The 17,398-nt window shown below is 44.1% G+C and overlaps 1 protein-coding gene across 2 annotated transcripts in view; it reads right to left on the bottom strand.

Moving 5' to 3' along the window:
• The window catches only part of DNMBP (dynamin binding protein), a 123,087-nt gene that overhangs the window by 62,073 nt on the left and 43,616 nt on the right, over positions 1 to 17,398 (bottom strand). For both annotated transcript variants that reach the window (XM_003904112.5, XM_009215143.4), the window contains one exon: positions 6,569 to 8,560. In XM_003904112.5, the coding sequence (XP_003904161.2) occupies positions 6,569 to 8,560 (1,992 nt within the window). The remainder of the gene's footprint in view (positions 1 to 6,568; positions 8,561 to 17,398) is intronic.

Below are 17,398 nucleotides of genomic sequence, written 5' to 3'. Positions count from 1 at the left end.
TAACAGATAAAACCTGTTTTCTCAGTAAGCATATTAACAACTAAATATTGATGGGAATTAGATAAATGCTGTTTGAAAGTTCTTTAAATCTTAAGCCTTAAATTTTAACATTATAACTTATACAGAACCATATTAGAGGAGCAATGCCTGGTACTCAAACTGGTTAATTTCCACCTCTTGAGGGATAGCTTATATTGTTGGAAACACCTTTTATGAAGACAGAAAAAAATGACCTTATGAGAAATTGGCTGTTACTGCAAGGAATAAGTAATTTCATCATATTAGCGACAGATATTATCAAAACACCTTTTGAGAAATTAATCAAATCAACATTAACATACCCAATCCTGTATTTGGTAGATTCAAATTTTACAGTCTTCCCAAATAAACTACACCCACCTTAAGTCTTTCACAGTACTAAACAGCAATTTTTTAAAAAAGTAAGAACACTGGCTAAATAAACTCATTCTGAAAATGAAGGTCTGGTGAATAAAAAAGAACACCAGTTTTATGTGGTACCAGTCCATTTACCCATTTAAAAACACTGCATATGCAAAAAATAAAAATAAAAACACTGCACAGTGTTGTTAAGCACAGAAGACATAACATTTCCGTGGAACACTATTAATTCTAAAAAGTACCATTCCTGGGAAATTCCTGCTACCTGAAATTTGGGAGTCTTTTATTCTCCCACCTATATATCTGATATGGTTTGGCTGTGTCCCCAACCAAATTTCATCTTGAATTCCTACATGTTGTGGAAGGGACCTGGTAGGAGGTAATTGAATCATGGGGGCAGGTCTTTCCTGTGCTGTTCTCATGACAGTGAATAAGTCACAGGAGCTGATGTTTTGAAAAACGGGAGTCTTCCCGCACAAGCTCTCTCTTTGCCTGCGGCCATCCAAGTAAGATGTGACTTGCTCCTCCTTGCCTTCCACCATGATTGTGAGGCCTCCCCAACGTGTGGAACTGTAAGTCCATTAAAACCTCTTTCTTTTGTAAATTGCCCAGTCTTGGGTATGTCCTTATCAGCAGCGTGAAAATGGACTAATACAGTAAAATGGTACCAGTAAAGAGGAGCACTGCTGAAAAGATAACCGAAAATGTGGAAGTGACTTTGGAACTGGGTAACAGGCAGAGGCTGGAACAGTTTGGAGGGCTCAGAAGAAGATAGGAAAATGTGGGAAAGTTTGGAACTCCCTAGAGACTTGTTGAATGGCTTTGACCAAAATGCTGATAAAGATATGGACAATGAAATCCAGGCTGAGGTGGTCTCAGAAGGAGATGAGGAACTTGTTGGGAACGGGACCAAAAGTGACTCTTGTTATGTTTTAGCAAAGGGACTGGTAGCATTTTGCCCCTGCCCTAGAGATGTGTGGAACTTTGAACTTGAGAGAGATGATATAAGGTATCTGGCAGAAAAAATTTCTAAGCAGCAAAGCATGCAAGAGGTGAATTAGGTGCTGTTAAAGGCATTCAGTTTTATAAGGGATGCAGAGCACAAAAGTTCCAAAAATGTGCAGCCTGACAATGTGATAGAAAAGAAAATCCCATTTCCTGAAAAGAAAAACCGGATGCATAAATTTGCATAAGTAACGAGCAGCCAAATGTTAATCCCCAAGACAAAGGGGAAAATGTCTCCAGGACATGTCAGAGGTCTTCATGGCAGCTGTACTCATCACAGGTCCAGAGGCCTAGGAGGAAAGAGTGGCTTCCTGGGCTGTGCTCAGGGTCACCGTGCTGTGTGCAGCCTAGGGACTTGGTGCCCTGCATCCCAGCTGCTCCAGCCACAGCTGAAAGGGGCCAATGTAGAACTCAGGCCACGGCTTCAGAGGGTGCAAGCCCCAAGCCTTGGCAGCTTCCACATGGTGTTGAGCCTGCGGGTGCACAGAAGTCCAGAATTGAGGTTTGGGAACCTCTGCCTTGATTTCAGAGGATGTATGAAAATGCCTGGATGTCCAGGCAGAAGTTTGCTGCAGGGGCAGGTCTCTCATGGAGAACCTCTGCTAGGGCAGCACAGAAGGAAAATGTGGGGTCAGAATCTCCACCCAGAGTCCCTACTGTGGCACCACCTAGTGGAGCTGTGAGAAGAGGGCCAAAATCCTCCAGACCCCAGAATGGTAGATCCACCAACAGCTTGCATTGTGTGCCTGGAAAAGCCACAGACACTCAACATCAGCCCGTGAAAGCAGCCGGGAGGGAGGCTGTACCTGCAGAGCCACAGGGGCAGAGCTGCCCAACACCATGGGGACCTACCTTTTGCAGTGGCGTGACCTAGTTGTAAGACATGGAGTCAAAGGAGATCATTTTGGAGCTTTAAGATTTGACTGCCCCACTGGATTTCAGACTTGCATGGGACCTGCAGCCCCTTTGTTTTGGCCAATTTCTCCCATTTGGAACAGCTGTATTTACCCAGTGCCTGTATCCCCATTGTATTTAGGAAGTAACTAACTTGCTTTTGATTTTGCAGGCTCATAGGCAGAAGGGACTCGCCTTGTCTCAGATGAGATGTTGAATTGTGGATATTTAATGCTGAAATGAGTTAAGACTTTGGGGGACTGTTGGGAAGGCATGATTAGTTTTGAAATGTGAGGACATGAGATTTGGGAGGGTCCACGTGGAATGATATGGTTTGGCTGTGTCCCCACCCCAATCTCATCTTGAATTCCTATGTGTTGTGGGAGGGAGCCAGTGGGAGGTAACTGAATCATGGGGGCAGGTCTTTCCTGTGCTGCTCTCGTGAGAGTGAACAAATCTCAAGAGATCTGATGGTTTTGAAAAACAGGAGTCTCCCTGCACAAACTCTCTCTTTGCCTGCTACTATCCATGTAAGATGTGACTTGCTCCTCCTTGCCTTCCACCATGATTGTGAGGCCTCCCCAACCATGTGGAACTGTAAGTCCATTAAACCTCTTTGTTTTGTAAATTGCCCAGTCTCTGGTATGTCTTTATCAGCAGTGTGAAAATGGACTAATACGATATCTAATGCAAGAATTGTTTTTTTTTGTTTTTTTTTTTTTTTGAGTCGGAGTCTTGCTCTGTCGCCCAGGCTGGAGTGCTGTGGCCGGATCTCAGCTCACTGCAAGCTCCGCCTCCCGGGTTCCCGCCATTCTCCTGCCTCAGCCTCCCGAGTAGCTGGGACTACAGGCGCCCGCCACCTCGCCCGGCTAGTTTTTTTTGTGTGTGTTTTTTAGTAGAGACGGGGTTTCACCGTGTTAGCCAGGATGGTCTCGATCTCCTGACCTCGTGATCCACCCGTCTCGGCCTCCCAAAGTGCTGGGATTACAGGCTTGAGCCACCGCGCCCGGCCGCAAGAATTGTTTACAGGTTTATCTTGAAACTTGTAGGTATAGAAAGTGATGGAGAATCTGGAGTTTGCTAGGGCTCTGGGAATGTAACACCCAGCCAAGTTTCCCTCAGAATTCCTTTTCAGGGACTCTGAAATCAAGGTATCTGGCATTCCCCTGAGAGCTCAGGTACTCATATTAAATGAACATCTTTTTGAGGACTTGTCTAAGCATCTACTTTGGGCTATAGCTTGAGGGTAAATGCTCCTGCTGTTTAGTACAAGCAACCCAGAGGCCTGGCTCCCTAGCTATCCCCTAATCAATTACACCAAATGTACTCTAGGACCCCTCCTACCACACCATCTCTTAGTCTGCAGTTCCCTTAGAACTCTGCCCACGTACATAACAGTCCTTTCCTGAGAATATTTTGAATAGAGGTTTCCCTCTCTTTCTGCTACACCATCTACTATCCATCTTTCAGAAGATTACTTGATTTCTAATAATACTCTTACTAGAATTTTTTTATTCTATTATTTCCATTCACTTTTACAGACCTAAAGTAGAAACGGAGGGAGGTAGCTATGTGTGCTCAGTAGGCCATCGTGATCTTGATCCAGGATCTCTGGATCACCATTCTGCTTTTATCTCTTATTAGTATCCTGCTATTCCTAGACCCCCTGGGTTGCTTTCTATTATTGACTTTCCTGATGATATGTAAGTTCAGAGGTCTCTGGTACACAAGCCAAAAGTGACATGCATTCATGTTCTTGGGCCCTAGACCAATTGCTGTTGGTTGCCTCCCTCTCGTACTCTTCCTATTTATAAATTTTTTCTCCTGTGAGTCTGGTGAATATGAATGAAGTCTCCAGAGGCTGATCACTCCCAAATTAAGGGAAAGAATTTGAATATTTCAATGTTCCAGGTAGGAAGTGGTGAACTATACTTGTTAGAAACATAAGCTTAAATCCCAACTCCCTTGGCAAGTCACTTAATCTCTTTTCAAATTTTAATTTAATTTTTTTCTTTTTTTTTTTAGAGACAGGGTTTCTCGGCCGGGCACGGTGGCTCAAGCCTGTAATCCCAGCACTTTGGGAGGCCGAGGCGGGTGGATCACGAGGTCAGGAGATCGAGACTATCCTGGCTAACATGGTGAAACCCCGTCTCTACTAAAAATACAAAAAACTAGCCGGGCGTGGTGGCGGGCGCCTGTAGTCCCAGCTACTTGGGAGGCTGAGGCGGGAGAATGGCGTGAACCCAGGAGGCGGAGCTTGCAGTGAGCTGAGATCACGCCACTGCACTCCAGCCTGGGAGACACAGCGAGACTCCGTCTCAAAAAAAAAAAAAAAAAGAGACAGGGTTTCTCAGTTGCCCAGGCTGCTCTTGAACTCCTGGGCTCTAGCGATCCTCCTACCTCGGCCTCCCAGGGATTACAGGCTTGAGTCTACTCAATATCTATGTCTTAGTTTCCTCATCTATACAGTAGCCATATGAATTATCACTGTACCTTTAGGGTGGCTGTGAATACTCTTCCTGTAAGCAAATTCTAACACATGCTTACTAATATGGTAATAAATGTTAGCTATTACTATTATTAAACTCTACTCCCTTGGCCAGGTGTGGGTATCCCAGCACTTTGGGAGGCCAAGGTGGGTGGATCATTTGAGGTCAGGAGTTTGATACCAGCCTGGGCAATGTGGTGAAACCCCATCTCTGCTAAGAAATACAAAAATTAACCAGGCGTGGTGGCATGCACCTGTAATCCCAGCTACTCGGGAGGCTGAGGCATGAGAATCACTTGAACCCGGGAGGCACAGGTTGCAGTGAACCAAGATCTCACCACTATACTCCAGCCTGGGTGACAGAGTAAGACTCTGTCTCAGAAAAAAAAAAAAAAAGGAACAAAAGAAATACACTCTCTGGACAACAAAGATACAACATGGAGTTTTCTCATGAGTCTTAACCTGGAAGTCTTTAGCGCTTAGTAGAGCCTGATTAAAGAAAGTTGTACTTAGGGACTTCCCATCTGCACCACTGTTATGGATGCCATAGCAGAATAAGAGACATAAATGTCCTGGAGGTATATGTGTTTCTGAGGTATGAGATTCTTTGATTCTGTTTTTTGTTTTTTGTTTTTTTTTGGGGAGACAGGGTCTCACTCCGTTGCCCAAGCTGGAGTGCAGTGGCGTGATCATTGCTCACAGCAACCTCTGCCTCCCAGGTTCAAGCATTCCTCCCACCTCAGTCTCCCGAGTAGCTGGGACTACCGGCATATACCACCATGCTTGGCTAATTATTTTTGTATTTTTTTGTAGAAGCAGGGTTTGGCCCTGTTGCCCAGGCTAGTCTCAAACTCCTGGGCTCAAGTGATCCACCCATCGCAGCCTTCCAAAGTGCTGGGATCACAGGTGTGAGCCAACGCACCCCGCAAGGTTTGAGATTCTTTATCTGAGCAGCAAATGAAGTCAGGAGGCTACAGCAGTCATAGGCTCAAAACAGAGTCAGAGGCTCAAGATAGCCTATCTATAGTGATGAAATAAGAAATTAGGTAGTGAGGCTGGACACGATGGCTCACGCCTGTAATCCCAGCATTTTGGGAGGCCGAGGCGGGTGGATCACTTGAGGTCAGGAGTTCGAGACCAGCCTAACCAACATGGAGAAATCCCATCTCTACTAAAAATACAAAATTAGCCAGACATGGTGGTGCATGCCTGTAATCCCAGCTACTCAGGAGGCTAAGGTAGGAGAATCGCTTGAACCTGGGAGGCGGAGGTTATGGTGAGCTAAGAGCTTGCCATTGCACTCCAGCCTGGGCAACAAGAGCGAAACTCTATCTCAAAAAAAAAAAAAAAGTCCAGGCAAGGTGGCTCATGCCTATAATCCCAGCACTTTGGGAGGCCGAGGCAGGTGGATCACCCAAGGTCAGGAGTTTAAGACCAGGCTGGCAACATGGAAACCCTGTCTCTACTAAAAATACAAAAATTAGCCAGGTGTGATGATGGCGCATGTCTGTAATCCCAGCTATTTGGGAGGCTGAGACAGGAGAATCACTTGAGCCCAGGAGGCGGAGGCTGCAGTGAGCCAAGTTCACGCCACTGCACTCCAGCCTGGGCAACAGAGTGAGACTCTGTCTCAAAAAAAAAAAAAAGGAAACTAGGTAATGAAAATGTAAATCATTTTTTGTCCATCGAGGATGGTAACATATCCCTAAAAAGCATGGGTAGGCTGTTTCTGGGACTTGTGGGTGTCAAGAAACAAGTATATATTATTTCCTTGTCACTTACCTCTTAGTTGCTGGAGTTCCATATTCAAACTTTCAATGTTACTTTCACAGAACTTGAGATCCTCGAGGGTCTCTGCCCTTGATGATTCATCCTGCTTCTCCTCCAGCATGAGGTTTAGCTCTTCTTGAGCTCTACTGTACATATCCAAGTCCTGCTCCATTTCCTCAATCCTCACCAGCACTAAGGGGCATGGGGAGGTCTGGTCCAGACTCCTTCCCATATGTCCGTGGCCCTCCTTTTCTAAGGTCTCACAGGTAGGATGGTGTCGAGATAGGAGCTTGGGGGATACCGCATTCGTTCTCTGCTGTGCTGAGGGAGGCAGGGGAGCTGGGCGAGAGGGTCGCACCACCAAGGGTGGTGCAGGTTTTAGGTTCTGGTCAACCAGCAAATGGGGATAAGCGGATACTGGAGTACAGGGACGAGGTGGCGGTGGCCTTAGGGCCTTTCTCCTTTCTGGCAGCTCCTGCTCGGTGATTAACTTTGAGGAACCTCGAACAATATCCTTCTCAGAGTTAAAGTCTGTGATTGAAAAGTGGCGTAAAATTTTATCTGACTCTGTGCCGGGCCCTGCCAAGCTCTTCTCAAACTCGATCAGCTGTTGTGTCAGCTTCGAGTCCAGGTCAGTGCTGCCATCACCCTGTGAATGTGTTGCTGCTTCCATAACAAGCCCCTGGGCTTGCAGACCAGGCTTCATCTCTGATCTCTCTGAGACGGAGTAAACGCTGGATGTGTGGTGCTTTTTAGCATAACTAGCTATGTCGTGGAGCTGAGGACTCGACTGGCTGGGTTTGACTACCCCTGAGGCTGAAAGAGAAGAGCCCCTGTAAAGAGGGAGCACTGGCTTCTGAAGAGTTTTTAGCTGGGAATACATTCTTTTGGGAGGTAGGCTGGCGTAGTCTCTACTCCTTGCTTCTAGGGGAAGGTGGTCAGGGTGCTGTTCTGAGTGTGGGTGGCTCCCTCCCGCTGTAGAGTAATACTGGCTTCTCTGCAAGCTGGGATGAAAAGGGACCTGAGGTTGGGAGGAAATACCATTGACTACCTCTGTAGGGTCAGAGGTGGGAGAGTCTGTGGCAAGAGGCATTTCCCACTCCACGCCTGGGCTTCTCCGGGGCCCCGCAGCGGTGCCCTCATCCTGATAAGAGTTTCTGTCTGCTTCATACTCTGAAGTCAGATGACCCAGGGGAGAAGTAGGTGCTTCAGAAATAATGCAGTCAGGCTCCTCAGCCTCATGGTCACTGGTTTCATGTCTTTGTTCCTCCACTCCTAAGGAGTTCTCCAAACAATCCAAAGAAGTTTCCAGGATCCTGGAAAGGTTGCCTTCCTGGGGCAGGGTCATGGTTTCCTCAACCCGTGTGTCAGGATGTAATTTCACAAACCGGTAAGGAAAGATGCCTGTCCTGCCCTTCAGGGATCCTTCCAGCCAGCCATCTTCCAAGGTCGCCAGAATTCGGATTTTATCTCCGACCTCGAAATCCAGTTCATTCGGCTCCAGGGCTTGGAATCTGTAGAGGGCGACCCCGTAGGTCCCTGGCTCTTCCTCATCCTCATCCGGCCCTGTCTCTTCTTCTCCTACAGGGGTATCTACTTCACCATTAACAATGCAGTCATCGGGATTTCCAGAACTTACCGACTCATCCACAGTCCTGAGGGGCCCCAACAGCTCTACAAAACCTTCTGGAAAAATGCCTCTTCGGCCCTCTAACTCCCCTTCAAACCAGCCTGGTTCAGGAACTCCAATAATGGTGATCACATCCCCTTCCCTGAAGTCCAGCTCTTCATCCAGCTGTGCAGAAAGCCCCATCAGGGCCCGGGCTTGTCCCATGGAATATTCCGGAATCTGAAACAGGGCACTCTGGGAGTGCCACTGCCGGCTCTGTGAGGAGAGGCAGAGCTCACGGACACACGAAGACGGGAAGAAGCCCCGTGCGCCCCAGCAGCTTCGGCCCTGCAGCCAGCCTGCAGTGGGAACGCCATCGAGAATCACCAGATCACCTAAAGAAAAGAGGAGCAGAGATGGTGACCTCAGTCATCACCCAGCAGAACATTATCACGACTAATAGTGCAACGTCTCATTTTAAACAGCTATCAAATTCAAGGAAATAGAGTTTTATGAGCATGAACAATTTTGACAATTTATTGAATTGGAACAGCTATATAAACCTGTAGTTTTCAGAGTTATACATGGAACCCTATGGGTGGGTCTCCAAGATCCTAGCAGATAATCTGTGAGGTCAAAACCATTCTCATAATAACACTAAGACTTTATCTACATATTTCACTCTGCTGACTTTTGTAATCGCTGTGAAAAAGCAATGGTGATTAAATTGCTGGCCAGTTAGGTGCAGTGGCTTACACCTGAAATTCCAGCACTTTGGGAGGCCAAGGCAGGAGGATCGCTTGAAACCAGTTCAAAACCAGCCTGGACAACATGCCAAGACCTTGACTCTACAGAAAATTTAAAAAGTGGCTGTGCATTGTGGCTCCTGCCTGTAGTCCCAGCTATTTGGGAGGCTGAGGTGGGAGGATAGCTTGAATCCAGGAGATCGAGGCTGCAGTGAGCCGTGATTTCACCACTGCACTCCAGTCTGGGTGGCAGAGCAACAACTGTCTCAAAAATAAAAATAAAATGGCTGGGCGCGATGGCTCACGCCCGTAATCCCCGCACTTTGGGAGGCCAAGGCAGGCAGATCACTCGAGGTCAGGAGTTCAAGACCAGCCTGGTCAACATGGTGAAACCCCATCTCTACTAAAAATACAAAAATTAGCCGGGAGTGGTGTCATGTGCCTATAGTCCCAGCTATTCGGGAGGCTGAGGCAGAAATTAAACTCAGAAGGCGGAGGTCGCAGTGAGCCGAGATCACGCCACTGCACTCCAGCTTGGGCAACACAGCAAGATTCCATCTCAAAAAAATAAATAAATTTTAAAAAATAATTAAATTAATTAAAAACTGCTGGCAATTCATAAGCAAAGGCAGTAGCAACAAATTACACAAATAGTCACTGTATGGTCATCGTATTCTTCACAACCATGTACTCACAGTTTTTTTAAAAGCCAGTTTCAGTTAAGAGGCAATACAAATTATGCATTGTGTTAAATCTCAACCCTTAAGAACAATTCTTTTGTAATATTCTGTGTGACAATATAGGAATTACACATGAAGCACTTTTACTGGCTGAAGAGAAGCACTTGAGTAACTGAGTTATATGCCCGAACCATCTGTTTATTTTCACATAACACCATTTTATGTGCAAGAATGAATAACAGACAACTATGTTTATTCAGACTTAGATATCTGGCAGACATTTCCTCCAAAATGAAAGTGAGTCTGAAACATCAAGGAAAACAAATTACAGTATTTGTTGCCAATGATAAAATTCCAACTTCCGAGAGAAAAATCAGAATTTTGGAAAACTTGTATCTACTACCACTGGCTTGGCAGCTTTCCCATACTTAAAGATTCTTCTGATGAGATAGTAACAAATACGATTTTTTCATATTGTATATTGAAATGGTCAACATTTGGAATAACTGAGTAGCTAACTAAATCAATACTTCCCAAATGACAAATGCATGCTGGTATAAAATTATTCATGGCTAAAAGATTCACTCCAAAAGCAAGACAGATTAATGAATTTTAGTGTAATATTATGAAAGTTCACCGATGTAGCTTCAGATCCCACACTGCAATTAACTTATAAGAAATTACCACTCGTTGAATTTTGGTGCAGTATCAACGATGAATATTTGCAACGTTGAATATTTGCAACGATGAATATTTGAGAAGACTATTAAAATACCTTTTCCCATCTCCCATTGCATATGTGTGTAAAGCTGGATTTTCTTCACATAATTCCATGAAAACAACATATTGCAACAGATTGAATACAGATGCAAATAGAATCTGGTTTTCTTTTAGTAAGTCAAACATTAAAAAGATTTACAAACATGTAAAGCAATGTCATTCCTCATTAATTTTGTTTGGAAAGCTATACTTATTTTTCATAAAAATATGTTATTTATGTTAATATGTAATGGGTTTTTAATGGATTGATAAACAAGTTTTAAAAATTCCCAGTTGTAATAGCTAGTATGATAAATATCAACAGAAACAGCCCACATAAACAAAAGCTCTTTGGGAAAAATACAATAATTAGCCAGGTGTGGTGGTGCCCACCCGTGGTCCCAGATACTTGGAAGGCTGAGGTGGGAATCACTTGAACCTGGGAAGTCAAGGCTGGCAGTGAGCCATGGCTGTGCCACTGTGACAGAGAAAGACACTGTCTCAAAAACAAAAACAAAACAAAAAACCCCAAAAAAACAAAAAAGCTCTTTGGGGTCTCAATAACTTTTAAGAGTATACAAGGAGGCCAGGTGCAGTGACTCACACCTGTAATTCCAGCACTTTGGGAGGCTGAGGCAGAAGGATTGCTTGAGCAGAAGAGTTCAAGGTCAGCCTGGGCAACATAGCGAGACCTTATCTCTATTTAAAATTAAAAAAAATTAGCCAGTTGTGGTGGTGAGTGCTGTATTCCCAGCTACTTGGGAACCTGAGGCAGGAGGATCGCTTCAGCCCAGGAGTTTGAACCTGCAGTGAGCTATGATGGCACCACTGCCCTCCGGCCTGGGCAACAGAGCAAGACCCTGTCTCAAAAAAAAAAAGAAAGAAATCTTCAGTAAAGGGTTCTGTGTTGGAGATGAAGGGTATGGGCAATGAATGTTCAATCATGTTCTCCAGAGGCCTTCTTGAACTATCCCTGTCCTGAAAATATATTATAATGAGATCTTAAAAGAAGGTACCAATAATCACCATATTTGTTTTTGAAAATAACCAGTTTCCAGGTTATCCTCACAAAATGTAAGCTGAACAGTTAGCATCTGTCTTATTGTAGAAGACGCTGAGGTAAAGAAAGGATAAGAGCACAGTATATGTTTCTGGAAAAATGAAATTAAAATTCAGTTCTATATGATTTATGATTTAATTTTGAAAAATTACTCTAATTTTATAATCAATTGTTTTACAACAACCTCTTAATTATCTGATTATAAGCTATTCATTTGTAGATTATCCATTTTAATCTTACAGTTAGGATTAAAGTTAATCTTACCTATACTTTTATACTTAAAATATTCTTCTCACTCAGTACCCAAGTCAGACGTGCTCAAGGAATGCACCTGGCCTGGGTAAAACAAGATCTGGGTAGCAAAGCACCTGGCAAAATCCTAGGAGTCATTTTATAGTCAAGCACATTGGAAAACCGGGTTATCTTTTATGCTCTTGATTTTTATACGCTCTTGATTAAAAAAAAAATAGACCAGGTGCGGTGGCTCACGCCTGTAATTCCAGCACTTCGGGAGGCCGAGGTGGGTGGATCACCTCAGGTCAGGAGTTCAAGACTAGCCTGGCCAACATGGTGAAACCCTGTCTCTACTAAAAATACAAAATTAGCTGGGCGTGGGGGTACATGCCTATAACCCCAGCTACTCGAGAGGCTGAGGCAGAAAAATGGCTTGAACCTAGGAGGCAGAGGTTGCAGTGAGCTGAGGCAGAACCACTGCACTCCAGCCTGTGTGACAAGAGCGAAACTCCATCTCAACAACAACAACAAAAAACTTAAGTCTACTCAGGCAAGGTGGCTATTGCCTGTAGTCTCAGCTACTCGTGAGGCTGAGGTGGGAAGATTGCTTGAGCCCAAGAGTTCAAGGCTACAGTGAACTATGATTGGACCACCGCACTCCAGTCTGGGTGACAAAGAGAGACCCTGTCTCTCAAAAATAAAATAAAATAAAATAAAATAAATAAGAAAAAAAAAAAAAAAACCTAAGTCTATCTTATCTTCCCAAGTGGGTTACAGGTTTCTTAATGATAGGTACCACCTTCTCTTTGGTATCTCAAGAGTCTGGTATGATGCCTTTTGCATAGGAAGCCCTTGATGTTCATTTGCTAATGATGATTACTCTTCAGCTCCCAGATAAATTCATTACATTCTGCTTTCCAAACTGACTTTTGCTGCTAATTTCCTTTTTTCTTCTAATTCCTTCTTTCAAAATATTTCTTCCTTCTTTTTTCTTTTTTTTTGTGGAGACAGGGTCTCACCCTATCACCAAGGCTGAGTGCAGTGGTGCAATCATGGCTTACTGCAGCCTTGACCACCCAGGCTCAACCAATTGTCCCACCTCAGCCTCCTAAGTAGCTGAGACTACAGGCATGTGCCACCATACCTAATTTTTATTTTGACAGGGTCTCACTATGTTGCCCAGGCTGGTCTTGAACTCCTGAACTCAAGTGATCCACCTGCCTCAGTCTCCCACAGTGCTAGGATTTCAGGTGTGAGCCACTGTGCCCGGCCTCTTCCTTCTACTAATTGCTCTATGCTACGACCCTGGTCCAATTCCCACCATCTCACCCTTTTAAATCTTGTCTCCGGTCATTATTTCTTCAAGTCTACCAAATGATTCATGACAAATCAAGATTATAAATATACCAGTTTTATCATCTCCCTCCCCAGGCCAAACTTTTACCATGAAGCACAAGGAGCCTACTGCTAATGGCTTCTTCCCCAATAATCCTATTCTTATTACCCAAAATATACAAAATATAAATTTGCTCTGAACACTCTCTGTAGAGATTTACTCAGCTACCAAAAGACTTATGCTTTCACCCCAAAGCAAACTTACATTCATGATTATCCAGTCATAACCTTCCCCTTCTCCAACTATCCAATATTATCTCACCTATGATACGAGACCCTATTCCACACAAGGGGGCTTTCACTGTTACGAAGCCACATCATTATTAACCCCAAAGCCTTACTCATGTTACACTGTCTCTCCATCTGAAACCTTGGCTTGCTTCTCTAAAAAACCTTAGAAGCTCACATTCATCTTGGCTGTCTATAGCCTAGAAAAGAAATTATTGTCTACATCATGAATTCTGATACTTGTATTTTCATATACTATACAGCACCTAACATAAGATTTTAGACTGAGAGAGAGGTGCCCAACATATTTTCACAAATTTGATATTATTTTGTTTCAATGTTCCCAAAAAATAGGGTCTTGATCCTGTATTTCTATATTCCTTTAACTTATGATTCCCTATCCCTTGGTCAGAAGTTGGGTCCTAAAAAATCACAAGGCTGGGCGCGGTGGCTCACACCTGTAATCCCAACACTTTCGGATGCCGAGGCAGGGGGATCACAAGGTCACGAGATCGAGACCATCCTGGCTAACACGGTGAAACCCAGTCTCTACTAAAATTACGAAACATTAGCCAGGTGTCCTGGCAGGCACCTGTAGTCCCAGCTACTGGGGAGGCTGAGACAGGAGAATGGTGTGAACCCGGGAGGCGGAGCTTGCAGTGAGCCGAGATCACGCCACTGCACTCCTGCCTGGGCAACAGAGCGAGAAGACGTCTCAAAAAAAAAAAAAAAACCCGCAAGTAATTTTCCCCCCTCTGGCCCCAGGGCCCCAGGGACCAGAGGGAATGACTGGTGATTGACTGCTGTTCAGACACAATGGGCCTCTTCGTGAAGGGGAAGAATAAAAGCATGCCATAACTCCCACTCTGCTGGCTTTGAAATGAACTGGCTTTCTTAAAGCCGTAGAATTATGATATTTTCCTGGTTTTGCCAGACCCCATGAACCCATATAATAAGGCTTGTTTTCCTGTCTATTTTCAGCAAGGTAACTGTTTTGATAAGCTTTATTACCTGATGGACTGCTATTTTATTGGTTATTTCTACATAGTAAAGGTGAATCTTCAAAAACATACACAATTTAGAACCTGGAAAGTACTTTAGAAATTATTTCGTTCAATGCCCTTTTTATTTTAAAATTCATTTTATTATTTTTTAAGGCAGGGTCTCAGTCTGTTACCCAGGCTGGAAGGCAGTGGCTCAATCACTGCACATTGTAGCCTCAACTTCCCAGGCTCAAGCAATCCTCCTGCCTCAGCCTCCTGAGTAGCTGGAACTACAGGCGTCTGCCACTGTGCCCAGCTAATTTTTTTTTTTTTTTAATTGTGGAGATGGCCTTTTGTTGTCCAAGATGGCCTCAAACTCCTGGGCTCAAGTGATCCTCCCACCTAGGCCTCCTAAACTGCTGAGATTAAAGGTGTGAGTCACCATATTCTGCCTCAATGCCGCTATTCTATAGCCCTGTTACTGATGCATAAGTCTCTGTTTTTCATCAGAAAGAGTCATACAAGCTATTCCCCTGGGATCCTAGGTGATTCCTTAGGAACGGATCACTTTTTCCATTAGATCAGTGTCTCCAAAATAACTAGTGGTCATTCCCAGACTTCTGAAATACCAATATGAGGAACTCCTGGAACAGCAAGACCAGATTTTGAGAACAGAAAAATAGGAAGTGTGGTGACCCTTAGGGTCAGCCTGAGCCTTCAACTCATGCACAATTAATCCCAGCCACACTGCTTGTTGCTTCTGGTTGGATTTTTTTATTTGGACAGGAAATGCATTAGGAATAAAATGATAAGAAGGAATGCAGGTCTTCTTAGAATCGGATATGAGCAGTCTGACTGCAGTCCTAGGTTCCTCACGAACTCCTTTTGGGACTCTCTCTAAATGCCGGGGGAACCGCGTGCTTTATGCAGCCTGACCACATACAGTATTTTACTCAGGTTTCCATACGAGCCATGTCAGAACTTCCTTCCTGAGAGCTCACATTCATGGCATCACAAATTTACAACACATGTGCTTTGACTGATAAATACCACTGGTCAATTTATTTTCTATTGGCCTTTTGTTTGAGGGGGCAGGTGATCTAGAAACATGAGGTTATGGCCAAGGGATGAGCATTCTGTGTTATGTGAGGCAATTATTAGTGATATTCTATCACTTGTCATAATATGCACTAACTTTTTTCTCTCCTCTTTCTCTGTCTTTTCCTTGTCCTAGTCTCTTTTTTTTTTTTTTTTTTTTTTTTTGAGACAGAGTCTTGCTCTGTCGCCCAGGCTGGAGTGCAGTGGTGCGATCTCAGCTTGCTGCAACTTCTGCCTCCTGGGTTTGAGTGATTCTCGTGCCTCAGCCTCCTGAGTAGCTGGGATTACAGGTGCCTGCCACCGCGCTGGTGGAGATGGGGTTTCACCATCTTGGCCAGGCTGATCTCAAACTCCTGACCTCGTGATCCACCCGCCTCAGCCTCCCAAAGTGCTGGGATTACAGGTGTGAGCCACTGCGCCCATCCTCCTTGTACTAATCTCTTAACTGGTTTTGTTCTTTGCTCCCCTCTGCCCCCCACCTTTCTTTTCTCCTCTCTGTTTTTTTTTTTTAGGATAGTCAGGGGCACTGGCCACCTGTTTTAATTCTTCTTCTAAGAGACAGACTTGTTTCTCAGTTTAAATATAACTCGAGGTCAGGCGTGGTGGCTCATGCCTGTAATCCTAGCACTTTGGGAGGTCGAGGCAGGCAGATCGCTTGAAGTCAGGAGTTCGAGACCAGCTTGGCCAAAATGGTGAAACCCCGTCTCTACTAAAAATACAAAAATTAGTTGGGGGTGGTGGCACATGCCTGTAATCCCAGCTACTCAGGAGGCTAAGGCATGAATATCACTTGAACCAAGGAGGTAGAAGTGGCAGTGAGCAGAAATTGCACCACTGCACTCCTGCCTGGGCGACAGAGTGAGACTATGTCTCAAGAAAAAAAAAAAAAAAAAAAAAATATATATATATATATATAAACTCAAAACACTAGCAATAGTCCAAAACAATTACATAGCTTCAGGAAAAGGAAGAAGGGTGACACCTGCTGGAACAAAGATTAGTGGTTCTGATTTCACATAGAATCTCTCTGGGAAAAGACACACAAAACTTCACAGAATTATCCCAGAAACAAGATACCCAAAGCACATCAACGAAGCCCAGGCGCCCAGGTTAAGACTAATAAGAAAGCTAGCATTTACTGAGTGCTTACCTACTGCCATATGCTTTCCATGTACAACCTCATCTAATCCTCACAATCACCCTGATGTAGGTATTATATTATTATCCTCATTTTGTAGATAAGAAAACTGAGGCTGAGAGACTTAAATAACTAGTCCAAGGTCACAGCTATTAAGTGGTGGACTTGGATTTAAACTTAGGCCTGTCAGAATTCTTATCCCCTAAGCTATACTGCCTGCTCTAAATACATATAGACACCTATAAATTACATACATATTTTTTCTCTTATTAATCCTAATGATACTTCTTAAAGGTAAGTAAACAACAACGAACTAAAAAGGCATGTGGTAAAACACAACAGATCTCAAACATTATCCCACATACTTTTTCTTTTTGAGAAGAAGTATCACTCTTGTTGCCCAGGCTGGACTGCACTGGCGCAATCTTGGCTCTCTGCAACCTCCACCTCCCGCGTTCAAGAAATTCTTCTGCCTCAGCCTCCCAAGAAGCTGGGATTACAGGTATGCAACATCATACCCACCTAATTTTGTATTATTAGTAGAGATGAGGGTTCTATAATGTTGGCCAAGCTGGTCTCGAACTCCTGACCTCAGGTGATCCACCCGCCTAGGCCTCCCAAAGTGCTGGGATTACAGGCATGAGCTACCCTGCCTGGCTCCACATACTCTTAAGGGTTTCCAAATCCCCTCCTGACATATTCCATCATCAACATTTCATTTACAGACACACTGATCTAATGGAAAAAGTGATTTTCAGTCTAGGAAGTTGAAGCGCCATCCCAAACACTAGACTTGAAAAACAGGAAGCCTAGATGCAAGTCTGATAAACTGTACCTGGCATAAAACAATACTTTCATTTTTTAGTGATTTTGTTTCCCACCAGTAAAATTAATACCTGTTGATGTGACTTG

The sequence above is a fragment of the Papio anubis genome, chromosome 11 (genome assembly GCF_008728515.1).
Source record: "Papio anubis isolate 15944 chromosome 11, Panubis1.0, whole genome shotgun sequence".
Taxonomy (NCBI): Eukaryota; Metazoa; Chordata; class Mammalia; order Primates; family Cercopithecidae; genus Papio; species Papio anubis.
Note: the sequence above shows the minus strand (reverse complement) of the source record. Positions and strands in the feature narration are given on the sequence as shown.